Source organism: Falco cherrug, chromosome 4 (genome assembly GCF_023634085.1).
Source record: "Falco cherrug isolate bFalChe1 chromosome 4, bFalChe1.pri, whole genome shotgun sequence".
In the NCBI taxonomy this organism is placed as follows: Eukaryota; Metazoa; Chordata; class Aves; order Falconiformes; family Falconidae; genus Falco; species Falco cherrug.
In genome coordinates, this window is record NC_073700.1 from 68,273,522 (window position 1) to 68,287,445 (window position 13,924).

At 36.1% G+C, this 13,924-nt stretch overlaps 1 protein-coding gene across 1 annotated transcript in view; it reads left to right on the forward strand.

Annotated features, from left to right (window-relative positions):
- ODAD2 (outer dynein arm docking complex subunit 2) overlaps positions 1–13,924 on the forward strand; it is an 87,257-nt gene that overhangs the window by 18,632 nt on the left and 54,701 nt on the right. Inside the window, exon 11 of the mRNA XM_055708802.1 lies at positions 13,717–13,863. Coding sequence (XP_055564777.1) covers positions 13,717–13,863 — 147 coding nt within the window. The remainder of the gene's footprint in view (positions 1–13,716; positions 13,864–13,924) is intronic.

Genomic DNA, 13,924 nt, shown 5'->3' on the forward strand with positions numbered 1-13,924 from the left:
CTGAAAGCTACCAAGTTTTAAGAAGTGAGAACAGCATTCTTCATTGGTTTTAAGTGTTCCACATTGGATGTAAACTTAATTTAATCATAGTTTACTCAACACACAGTTATTTCAGAAGCATGTCTGTGCTTCAGCCATGTCTTCATCTATATTTGTTTTTCATATGCTTTCGCTAAGCTCAGTGTTTAAGTTTGTTTTGTTTCTCCAGAAAACATTTGTCTCTTAATTTCTCATAAAATATTGGTATAATTTTGCTTTTCTTGCAAAATCTTTTTGGCTGGTTTCAAACGACAGTGCCTTTTCTGTCTGCTCAGTGCTTGTGAAGCTTCAACAGTGTGCTAGCTCTGCGATACAGAGGCACAGGTCCTTCCTGGTTGAACCTTACTCAGTTTTCTCCACAGATTCATTTCCACTGGTTTCCCAAATGAGTTGGATCCATTAAAATAAAATAGCTGTAATAACATTAAGGCTTTTATTCTGTTTGTGAGCCAAGTGTTAGGCAAAATCAAAATTGCTTAGGCAGGCCTGACAGAGTCACACAAAGTCAGTAGTGCACCTGTATTATGGGCAGCATATGGCACATCTCCAAGTCTGCAGTCAGGATTTACAAGTATCAATGTTAAATTAAAAAACAGTAGTGCTATTTGTAGACTTTTTTTCTTTGTTTAGTTTAGTTAATCCTGGGCCCTTTTCTCTTTCTCATTCAGTCCTCATTTTCTGCTAAATTCTGCATGTTCTTTCAAAAAATATATACTTTTATTTTCCTCTGATGAAGTGGCCAAAGACAGAGAGAGGCTGTATCGTTGTTCTAGTGCCAAGACATAGAAGTTAATACCTAAACTGGGATTCATCTCACCTAGTTCTAGATGTAAACAGAGAGGTGTTTGTAGATGATCTGGGCATTCAAGTCTACCTTTACGATAAGTGGAAAAAATAAACGCTACCTTCATGATAAGTGGAAAAAAATAGGCACTTTAAGGATATGATTCATCTGGTATTTTAAGCATCTAATTCAGAGTGAGATGGATCACGTTTTCAGCATCATTGTTGACTTGTTCTCAATTAACAGGAATGTAGGATGGCTATAGATGACTCGGTCTTAATTATCAAGGATGTAGGATGGCTGTAGATGAGTGAATTTAGACAGATGACTCTCCCATAGTCTTGTGCATTTGAAGTCATTGGTGAGTGTAATGTGATCTTTTGAAGGCCTACTCTTATTGCAGATTCTTTATGTATTTGGAAATAAGGTTTTATGTGCTTTCTGGCCTTTTTCTTTGGAGTACTTTGTAAAGATCAGTCTTTTTTGTAACAGCCTTAGAAACTAATTGGCAGACCTCAGTTAATGGGAGAATTAATTGATTGGCATCTGCTAGATACCTATGCTCTACCTTTGGCCTAGCCAGCTTGGTGAGTGTGCTTGAGCTTTGTTTACATAGACAATATGTGTGCGATCAGGATCCTATACGTTTATCTTGCTTCTAGTTCTTTAGGCAGATTTCAGTAGACCAGACTTACTGGCCATGCAGAGCTCTTTACTTTCTTATCACCATATGCTGCACTGTATTTGGAGCTGCAAAGTATCCTCACATTTTTAGGTGTTATTCTGACACTATGTTTGTGAACAAAGAGAGAGGCTGTCGGGTTTCTGGCAGAAAAGCAGGAGTAGATAAATACCTGAAAGGAATTTGCAAGGATTAGCTAACCAAAAGAACAGCAGCATGTGGCAGTTTTGTGCTACCTGACTGAGATTGATGTCGTCTGGCAATCAGAAAAGCAAAGTAAAAAATCCAGTAATTTCCACACAGATACAAAAGACCTTATCTGCCTTCTGGTCACTAAAACATACGTATTCCTTTCTTCGAGGAATCATATGAACCTAAGTTACACACTGTTCTGAGAAACAGCATTTTTGTTCTCTTTATCCAAGAATCACCTTTAAGGTTGTATCTTGACCTTCTGAGTTACTTTTGCCTACATTAGCCCAGCTAGCTGTTCTTACCTATCTGTACTGTCACATAATACATCCGAGAGCTTGTTTGCTTGTTCTTCCTGCAAAACAAATTTAGCAATATTTAGTACTTTTGCTGAAAGAACATTTTTTGTTCAGTTGGTATCTTTTAGGAGGGAGACTGCATAGGCAGCATAAAGGGCATCTATATGGGATGTGAGGGGAGCATTGCTCAAGGACACCATGAGCCCCAAATGTTCATTGCTCATGTCAGAGACATTTTGAAGGTGGTTGAAGGATTACTGTGGGGTAAGTTTTGTCTCCAGGGCTTGTGATATGTAGCATCACATACAACTTCAGCCAGAGGCTGAAGGCAGAAAGGGAGGAGAGAACACTAATAAAGACTAACATCAGGTGGAAGCCTATGTAAAAAAATGTTTGCAGGTAACTGCACTCAGATATGTAAATGTAAGGAGATAGCCCATTTGTAACAGGACAGCACAGGACTGCAGCAGTTTTAGAGTGAACAAAGTTAGTCCTGAATGCCATGCTCTGATTTCATTGAACTTGATAAAAGTGCTTTTTTCCAGCCTTGCAGAGGTTTTAAAGTCTTCACCAGCTTTGTTGAGGACACAGTATCCAGATACTTGTATAAAATCGGTCATCTCATGGTGAAACGCCTGACCATAACTCTATTCAGTCTGCAAGAGCTGGAGGCATTGTATTGTTTGTATAGGCACTATAGACTCATGACAGTATAGGGTATTCAGACATGCCAATAGCACAGGTATCTTACCAGCACTGATGTCCTCTATGCCTGATGAAGACCTGGGTGTGGTGCACACACTCAGTGTGTCCTGTCTTAGTGTCCCATGATGATCCTCCAGGCTCTGAGTTACTACAGAGAGGCTAGTCTTTTTGTATACATAGTTACTATTCCTTTAGAGCAGGCAGCAAGTCTTCTTTAACCTCAGAATTTAAGATGTTTTGTCAAGCTGAGTGGCATTGGCCATTTCTGATGCTGGTCAGGCAGGCCGAGTATGATGACGTTGCACGCTACTATTACAGTTACTGTGGCAGTGGAGTTCCCACCCCAAAAAGATCGTTACTTGGTGGTAGAAGTTAGCATGACTATTGCTAGAGGAAGTTTCTGACCTTTTGGCCACAGATGTAGGCATGCAGAAAGCTTTGCATTTCAAGACCAGAGAGCACTGAATGAAAATACTCTCCTACTGTGTGGGACTTACCAAGTGTGTTAAGTCTCTGTCCTCCAAAGCAACCTCTTCTGAAAGTGAGGAGAGGGAACAACAGTGACAATTTCAGTATGTCATGATCCAAACAAACAAGTGAGCAACCTTCCTTCAGCTAAGGCTGAAGAAATGTACAGCCTGTCCTTTTCAAGAACATGGCCCTGTCATCAAGGGTGCTGAGGTAAATTCCCTCTTCAGAGAACCCGTCTGTTTTGGTGATAGTGGCAGCTGAAATCAGTGTACTGCTGGAGAGGTAAGATGGTGCCATGGAGGGTGGCTTCTCTTTAACAGGGAATGCTGGAAGGTCACGGTTTGTGCATTAAGTAAAGCATTTTGCAGATGCTAAAAGGGCCTGTCATGGCGGGCAGAGGAAGTCTGGGATAGTTGCTGAAGCTGAGTTCATTCATGCTGGAGTGTCATTGGGAGACTGCGATGTGAGTTGAAGACAATCTAAGACTTGCTCTTTAAATACAGCTACTTCAAGGCACTTTGCCAAATGAGCTGATGTCTGAACTCCAGCACAGCTACCAAAGGTACTACAGGTGGCCTGTGGTAACTAAAACCAAAGCCAGAGCTAAAACTCAGAATGACCTCAGTGCTCACACATTCTCTTGAATGGTAATGTTTTGCAGTAACAGTAGTTTCTAATGGATCAAATAGATTAAATCTCAAATTAACATCTGTTGCAGTGATCTGATCTAGAAATCACAGTGGGATCGTGAGTTTATCGTGCATATTACAATCTTTATTTTTCTCTCCAGATTTATCTAAGGTTGAAAAGATTGTGGTTCATTGTCTTTACAAAATTGTCCAGATGCAAACAGGGAACAAACACACTCCTAAACTGAAAATTTCACAAATAATAAGAAGATAAACTTGCACTGTTAAATATTTGTACTACCTTGGCTGGGGTTTCTGTGGCTTTTTGGGTCAGCATTTCACTTCTTTCGAGGTTTGAGGTTTGTGAAGTTAGGGGGAAGAATATGTCTGTGCATGAACTACATTGACTCTTACCTCCTTGCTAGTAGAGTCCAATTACCATGAATCGGAAAAGGAAAACTAACAGAACTGATACATGTCTTGGGAAAGTTTTCAAGAGAGAATCAACAGTGCCTAACAAAACCTTCTGGATCACTCAGAAAATAATAGACTTATTCTTTTGTTTAGAAACTAATTTATTTTCAATTTCATAAAATATGGTGACAATTTAAACTCTGTGTCAGGGTCATAACATATATGTCACTTCTGCCGTTGTGAAGGGTCAGGGTCAAGGTATTAATCTGCAAGTAAAGCTATGCACCTTCTGTACATGGTATTAGTCCAATGTGAACATTTTGGATCTTGTGATGCCTGTGATTTTCCATTGGTTTTACTTGTATTAATCTGTATGGTTTACATACTGCTAGGCTGTAGCCAAAGAACACCAGAAGATTCAGGAAATGGGGCAGGGAGTTATTCCATAACTCAGTTGTACTTGTCCATAATTCATCTCTTAACAAGTTGCAGCTTGTATGTTTTATAAACTAAAATGAAAAATTTCAACTCATATTTAAACCAAAACTCAGAGTGTTTAGAGGTTTACTAGCATAGAAAAATTGCCTTGCTGAAGATATTATACTGCAATAGTTAGTCTTTCATTAAGTTTTATCAAAATTTATTTAAATTCTGAAGTATTCCAGCAGAATATTACAAAATGGCCCGTGATCTGAGAGAGTTAAATAAAACAGAAAATCAAAAGTCACAAAGGTGTAAATTAAGAATTCTGCCTTTTTATACTTTACCACTTGGTTTGGCTTTTTTGTTTTATAAAAATAGCAATACTTTAATAATATTTTGGGCTGGGACTTAAATAGGTTTTTTTTCTAGGAGTTTTTGCATTCCATTAATGAATTTTAATGAAATAATTTCTGGTATAACAATAAAGGTTTCTATAATTTGACATACTTTCTTTTGCATATCACATAAAACTGTTTTGTTCATTCAGTATTTTCTAAAAATACATTGGCTTGGTATGTATGGCCTTAATTTGGTCAAGTATGTTGTGATTGCCATTCAGATTATGTATACTCATAATCAAAAGTAAGGTATTACTGTACATAAGAAGTACAAAATTGCTCACAAGCAGCAACTTTCTTTTCTGTTATTCAGTCATAGGCTTACTACCATAGACATGCACATTAAGTTATCTATCCAGGACTTGGTTAATACAGTAAATAAAATGAACTTTTACTATGGCAAAATAAATTTCAGTCATAGGTCTAAAAAGAAAAAAAATTATCATTGACATTGCCATGCAGAGTAAAACAATATTTCATTTTCTGGATACATTCAGTTATATTCACTCTAAATACAAATACAAATTAAATAAATTAATTTAAAAAACTCTAAATAGGTACCATATTTATAGAGATGTTTGTGAGCCAAAAGCTGTATAATTTTCATTTTGTTTAGTCTTGATTTCTCTTAGGAAACTTAAATGCACTGTAACTTTATTAATAAAGTTTTATCTTTTTCTATGCATGTGCATGCATTTTACTACAAATTGGGCAACATGTTTGGAATAATCTTCTTTACAGTCTTGTTAGTACTTTTATTACTTCTACTCCAATAATGCCTTTGCATTTCAGTTGAAAGTGGGGAACAAAGATACTGGGAAAAGGCATGTGGCCAACAGCAGGCAGGAATTTCGTCAAAGGACTCAAGGACAGCTGGTATCCTGAGTCCAGCTATGGTGCCTATCCCATAAAACCATCCTTTCTCTAGTGTTAATTGTGACAGGTGTCTGATACAGGTCTTTGCTGTAGGAAGATCAGTCAAAGTGGCATAATTATGCCATATATGATGTCAGAGCATTCAAGCAAAAGGAACAGGGTAATGCATACCATAAAGTGGACTGTACCAAGTTAGATATTCCATAGGTCTCCTGTATAGCTCCTGTACAGTCTCAGTTGTCTGATAAATTAATGTTTCCACCTTCTGACAGATCATCTGCAAAAATTTTAATGGTGTTTATCCTTTCCAGAGATGAGTCCAGAGGAAATGTTGTGTCTTTTTTTCCTAGCCTACTCAACTGACATCATAGTTTCAAAATTTAAAGCATTGTATTGACTAGGAAGGGTTTTATTTAGGAGGAGACATGGGATATTGAAATCTTAAGCCTGTATATTTTATTATCTGTTACCTGTACCTATGATCTTATTTATCTATTATGGATCATTCCTTCTTTTTTTTTTTTTAAATTTTAAATTTAAATTTTATTTTTTTTAAAAAAAAGAAGGAAATATCTAATCAAAACCATTTCATATTTACAAAATTTCATGGTAACAAAAGTTCACAATACCCAAATAACAGATAACAGAGCTAGAGCAGAATGCAGGAAGTTATTTACCCTATCTGCCTTTCTCCAAAATAGCATTGTAACTTTTCTTTCCTGTGATGGAGATTTAATAACTGCTGTAAGCTGTGTATTCCAAAATTCAGATATTCTTACCATTAAAAAAATGTTTCTAATACCTAGAACCCCATTATTTCCTGTCTTACTCACAATGGACCTGGAGAACAGATGATTGTCTCTGTAGCTGTTCTTTAAACCACCTTCTTAGTCTCTTCATCTTTGGAGTAAACACCTCCAGTTCCTTCCTTTTACCATGTAGATTATGCTTTTGAGATATTTTGCTGTCCTCTGGTCTTCAAGTTGGTCAGTGTCTTTTTTGAAGTATGATACTTAAATTGAACTTAGTACTTAATGTGTTTTTTTCAGTACCAACTGAAGAAGGATGATTTCTTGCATCTTACAGGTAACAAATCTGGTTATAAACCTCTCTGTAAAGTTTGCTTTTTTGTCTGACAACACTGTGATACTGATAGGTAATACGTATGTTGTGTTCCATTGTTAACACCAGGTCAGATTTTTTTCTGCAAATCTGCCAACTAAGCATGGTCTTTGGCATCAGCCAATTCTCTCAGCACCATAGAGCAGATTCCATTAAGCTCAGCTAGTATGAAAACAGCTAAGTTATCTAAGTACTTATTGACTAGTTATGTCCTTAGCATAAGCAGAGTGTTGACTATGTCATCATTGACATTAAGTATATGTTACTAGTACATGGTAAAGACTAATGCAAAAAAAAGGGCTCATTAGCACTTCTAGCTTTCTTGGTTTCATTTGTTGAAAGCTTGCCATCGACTAACAGTTTTTTCTGCTTGATTATTATGGAAGTATCAAATAAAATGTTTGGTTTAACTTGTATGTCCCTTGGTAGTTACATTTTGGGTTTGGTCCTTCTGTGGTTCTTTTTTTTTTTCATTCTTAGTAGTTATTTGATATTGTCCTCACTCTTTGTATGCTCCCTAAGTGTTAGCCAACTGAAGAGCTCATGATTTTGCCTGATTAATCTCTTTCTATACTTCCTGTTCTTCATCCTCGGTGAGATTTTTGCTTTTGTACCTGATAAATATTTTTTTAAAGGCACCGATGACTCTTCTGAGCTTTATCTTTCCTTCTTTCCCATTATATCATACCTTCTGGTTTCCTGAATTTACAAAACAACAATGGATGAATTTCTGGCCTCCTGCTAGCTTTGATTTAATTGCTATTTGATACACTGCCGTTTAAAGTCATTGGTGTATCTGTGCAATGACCTGGGCAACTGACCTTCAAGCTGTTGTGACTTATGTTGGGAATCAAGGTGGTTTCAGCTGCTTTAGGAGGTAGTGGTTGCAAAATAAGCACAAAGCCATCTTTGCCAGTTCTTTTCACTGTAAAATTCATTTAAGAAACTTACAGAGAAAAAAAGGAAATGCTTAAGAATATTAAAATATGTCCCTATAGCTAATTTTGGTTTTTTCTTCCCACTGGAACTCTCTTGTGGCCTAGGAAGCCCTAGGATGACCTTGAATACTAATTTTACTAAGTAATAGCACCAGTAACTAAGTGGTTAGCTGTTTTCTGTCACTGTTGTTGTTACGGAGCCACTGTAACTTGAGATTATAGAATCATGGAATGGTTTGGGTTGGAGGGGACCTTTAAAGATCATCTAGTTCCAAATGCCCTGCCATGGGCTGGGACATCTTTCACTAGATCTTTGAGCAGTGTGTGTCACGCATGCTGTATCTGAATGTTTTTCTGCCAGAAGGTGTCAGAAGGTACTTGAATACTTCAGAAACAGTATCCAGCATTCCCTGTGATCGTAAGGAAGAATTTCTGAAGGCCCAAAGATTTTTAAATAGACAAAGACAGGACACTAAGCAAGCCAGTGAAAAGGGGCTCTGGATGCAGCCAAAAGTTAGCGCATCTTTCATCTTGCTGCGCATTCAGAATGGACTAGCTGATGCATGTAGTCATATATGGAGAAAATAAAGATGTTTCTAATATAGTGGTGACTAAACCTGTGAGATTGGACTGACAGATACCAAATTTACATACAATCTTATAGTCATCTAAAACAACTGCCTCTGTATACATACATGAAAAGTTTTAACTATATTAATCTGTGCATTATTTTATTATAAAAGTGGTCTGTTAAACACCTCAAAAGTAAAAGCAAAAGAAAGCCAGGCTTTGCTACACATTATAGTTCTGTAATTCTCATCAGTGAGCTCTGAGTATCATTATAGAGACATTACACATACGTTGCAGAGAAGATGTTTTACTGATAGTGTAGCAGTGGTACTGTTTTATTTTCATTTAATTTGTGGATATATATGTTATACCACTATATAGGAAGAGGCACATATTAATCTAAGTCTGTGTTTAATTTCAAGCCTTAAAATTGGTTGTTGATCTGCCAGTAGAGTTTATTTTGCATCCAGCATATCAGATTTCAGATGGTATAACAACTTGATGTAGATTTTATGTCAACTTAATGGAGAGATAACTACTTCCATGCATGTTAAAATCTGTGCTGTAAGTACTGCAAGACTTACTGTAATAATAACCTCAAGAAGCAAAAAATAATTGTTGAAACCATCGGTAATAGTTCTTATTTTGTAGAACTGATGCTTCAGCACATATGAAAAATATTTTATTGTGGTTTTACTTTAAAAACACTTAGTGTGCATTTTTTAAGCTGAAAAAATTAAATGAGTGTATATTTTATATACAGCTTTATTTTTTATTGAATATAAGACAATTAAAAGTTGTTTATTTTTTAAAAACCTGGTCTCTATTAAATGTCATATGCCAGTCATTATCCATGTTGCACATGTATTGTTATACATGTAAAATAAGTGAATTATGAATTACTATGTTATGTATAAATGTAGTTTCACTGTAGGAGAAGCACTCCTCAAAAGAAGAGACATTGCTTGTCAGGTTAGCAATATACTTCTTACATTTATATAAAATAATAAAAAGACAAGTTTTCTCTTTAAAGACCCATTGCAAAATTTTTATAATACAAAGCAAAGTAAATCTCAAAGACTAAGCTATATGAAGAGACCACAAACTTCATAAAATGACAGCTGTTAGTCCTTTTGAGCTACAGAATATCCTGTGTAAGTTTGTAATTATATTGTATAGATTTTTTTAAAAAAGTTTAGATTTTGATATGTGTGGATAAACTGATTTCTCTAGGAAAAAATTGAGAAATATATAAAAATATTTTATTAACTAGGACATATTTTCAAAATAGATCAAATTATGTTCTTAAAGCAAGACATGTTTCATTTTCTTCTGAAGTCAAGGTGGTAACAATGATTTAAAAAAGGCAACATAAAAAATTGTAGGAATCTTCCTTTAGGACATTGTATGTTACAGATGTTAAAAAATTATATTTAACAGTTTTCTGTGGGGAAATTATGTGAATATCTATTGTTACAAGACATTTTAAGTAAAAAATCTCTATGAAGCACCATCTACATACACTTTGTTGATTAGCAGGTGCATAAGGTGCAAGTTACTGATCTGAAACTATATGAAGTGTTTTTCTCACATTCCTTTTGGATGTATTTTCTCACTTGCAATTCTCTACTACATTTATGGTATCTGTTGTAGAGCATGTTAAAGACATTTTTACTTTGTCTTAGTGTTTCTGTTTACCTCTAAGAAATATGCTGCTAAATTTGTGGATCTGTTAGATCTACTTATTAGCAGACATTACTCAGTTTTTCAGTATTCTGTATTTCAATATGATGTGCAGAATTTACCAAAATATTTTCCTCTGGAAAGGGTTGACTCAAAGTCCTTTACAGTTTCAAAACTGTTATTTGAAAGAGATGGACGTGGGCAGTACAATTCAGATCTGGGTGAGAGCCAAAGCCTCCTTGGAATTCAGAGGCATGTGGGAGGTGGATACTGTAGTTTGATCTGCTGGGTGAGCTAAGTTGTAACTTCCACACTAGCACCAGTTGGCATCGCTCAAGCATGCTAGCTTCTGTCGCAGCTACATGGTAGCTCAGCACTTCTAATTTCTGTGCAGCTGGGTCCATCCTTGATTTGATTAATAGTAAATCTGGACTATAGGTTCAAAAGAATCCTTTGTTATCATACGGTTTAACTTTCTGCATACCATAGGGTGTATTCTTTGATCTCTTTCTTGCTTTCAGTCTAGTAGCTGTGACTGAAATAGAGCTTATCTTTTAGTAAAACATCCAATCTTGACTGAAAAAATTTCCACTGCTGGAAAACTTATCATCACTCTGAGTAATTTCTTCCAAAGGATAATTAACCACACAATGGAGATCTTGCACTTTATTCCTCATCTAAATTTTAGTACCTTTAATTTCAAACGAAACCTCTGTGCTAGACTGTAGAGCTCTCGTGATCACATTCCTATTCCTCACAGAGAGATATTCACTATGAATAAATCATACCTTAATTTACTTTTTAATAAATTAAACAGTGCTTTTCATTTCTGTCTTAATGCAACTATTTTCCAGGCTTGCAGTAATTTTTATTTCTTTCCTCTGAATCATCTCCATATTTTCACTTTCCTTCTAGAACTGTGAAAAGGAAAATTAGACACAGAATTTCAGTAGTAGTTGAACGAGTGCCTAAAAAGACAATACCTATGTTCCTATACAGTACTTTGAATTCTACATCCCAAAGTTCATCCTTTTAATCAAATTTTACACTGTAGTCTCAAATTCCTATTCAACATCCCAAGTCTATATGCTCTGATTTCCAGGACAGAACTCCTACATTGAGCTATATCCTGTTTTCATTGTTTTTAAGTGTATGACTTTAATTTTAGACATAAAAGAAACTGTATTGGGCAGATCAAAAGACTGTATTGCAATAACCTTACTGCAACAGGAGGGAGACATGATGATTGGGATGGGTTTTTTTCTGTGGTTAATCTTTTGCAGTTCAGATGTCCTGACCTCTAATTTACATGGATGTCGGAAACTTGACGGCATAACTTACAGTAGTGTGAAACTCTGTTCATATTCTATCAAGACAGAAGAAACCCAGAACCATAAATGAATACGCAGGCAAAGTAAGAACAGGGCAAACACACAGCTTTCTAATACTTTCCAAGCTACCACTTGTTTTTAGCCCAGGGATCTGAAAATTGAATGAGATATTTACGTTTTTACTGACCTTCAGTGACAACTTAATTTCGCAGAATCCTTTCACAACTAGTTCCACTAGTCTGTTACTTCATTTGAAGAATCAACTCCCTTTATTTATTTTAACCTAAATCCTATTATACTTCATTATTAAAAGGGATTATATCCGTATTAAAAAAGAGATATTGGGCAGTCAATCCCTATCTATTGTGCTCAGTGCCATCCCTAATACTGTAAACAGGTGGTGGCTTTAAACTAAAAGAGGGTAGATTTAAATCAAGTATTAGAAAGAAATTCTTCACTGTGAAGGTGGTGAGACTGGAACAGGTTGCCCAGAGAAGCAGTAGATGCCCCATCCCTGGAAGCATCCAAGGCCAGGCTGGATGGGGCTTTGAGCAACCTGGTCTAGTGGAAGGTGTCCCTGCACATGGCAGGGAGGTTGGAACTGGATGATCTTAAAGATCTCTTCCAAGCCAAACCATTCTATGAGTCTATCATATCCCTCAAGCATCCCTTTTCTAAATTAAGATACCTTGGGTTATCTTTGCTGCTCTTTGCTGAAGGTTTTTGAGTGCTATAGTGACCTTCCTGAAACTAAGGCTGCAAAACTGCATGAAGGTTACTATGGATTTATACTGTTGTATAGTGACATTCTCTGTTCACAGTTTTTCCCAATGAAGTCCTAATATTTCATTTGTTTTTTGATTACCATCTACCCTAACCTCCAGATACCATTTCTGATTTGTAATGGTCAGCTGAAAAACTTATCATTTCATCTATGGAGTTAGGATTGTTTTTTCTGATGCGCATGACTTCTCATTTTCTCATTTGCTGTTTTATTGCCCTCTCAATCTTAGAAAGTTCTTTAGCGGTTTGTCACAACTGGCCCTGAATCATAATATCATCAGCAAACTTTGTCACATAACTACTCCTTTCATATTTCAGGGTATTTACGAGTATGTTGAATTGCTTAACTTCCACACAGATCTGTGGAACTCCACGAAATCACATCCCTTTATTGAACTGACTTCTTGCTCCCATCCTCAGTTTCCTATCCTTTAGTCATTCTTTTCAATCAATGCAATAACCTTTCCTCTTATAATATAGTGGCTTGGTTTCTTTAAAAGCTATCAGGGAGGGACATTGTCAGAATCCTTATGGAGTCCAGTTAGACATAACAACTAAATCTCCATTACCACAAGCTTGGTAAATTCTGTGAGGTAGGGCTTCTCTTAACAGATCCACAGTGACTCTAAGTATATCATACTGTTGCAAGAATATAATATTTAGACAGATATCTGCTAATTCTATTCTTTATTGCAGTCTACCAATTTGTCCAGCACAGATATTTGGCTAAAAGGCCTTGGATAACTGTTGAACTCTTTTCAGAGTTGACACCACATTCCCAGGACACTGGTAACAGGACGGTTTGAAGCAAGAAGATACATGCCACTTCTACTGAATCAACTATTTTATCCTGTTTCCTTTATAACTCAGTTGAAAACCTTCTAATCATGGCAATTTGTTACTGTTCATAATGTCAGAGTTTTTTTACACTGGCTTCAGTTTCAGAAAAATCCTCTGAAATGTCCACAATGGAAGATTCCCATCAGAATCAATTTGGTTTCTTCCAGAGTGAATATGAATGCAAAGAATGCAGATAGCTTCTCTGAAATGTCTGTGTCTTCACTGTGTGTTCTTCTGCTAACTGCAAACACTCATTACAAAACTCATAATACTTGACTGCCCAGTTTACTGGTCCGTTCACAGCAGGCCATGTTAGTCGTTTGTCACCTGTGCTGTTCACTCTCATGTCAATCTTTACGCCATTTGCAGACTTTATCAATAATTCTGTTTCTTACTATGTCTGCATTATTTAACACCATAGAGTCAAAATAATCTTAACATGTTTCTTTTTTAGTAGTAGTTCTGCTAGTATTGAAGAAGAGATTGTTTTGTATTAAATGCACTTTACACATTTGTTAATGACTTGCTTTATTTTAGGGAGGTAATCCTACAGCTACTGTAATTGCATTGTGTTTGATGAGAGATTTCAATCTGGCTCAAGAAACTTGTCAGTTGGCCATCAAAGACCTTGGATGTCTTGAAGTGTTAATTAATTTACTCGATACAGAAGAAATTAAATGCCAAGTAAGTAGCTTTGTCAAATAGAGAAACGAATATGCTTTTTCTATTAGAATATTTTTTCAGT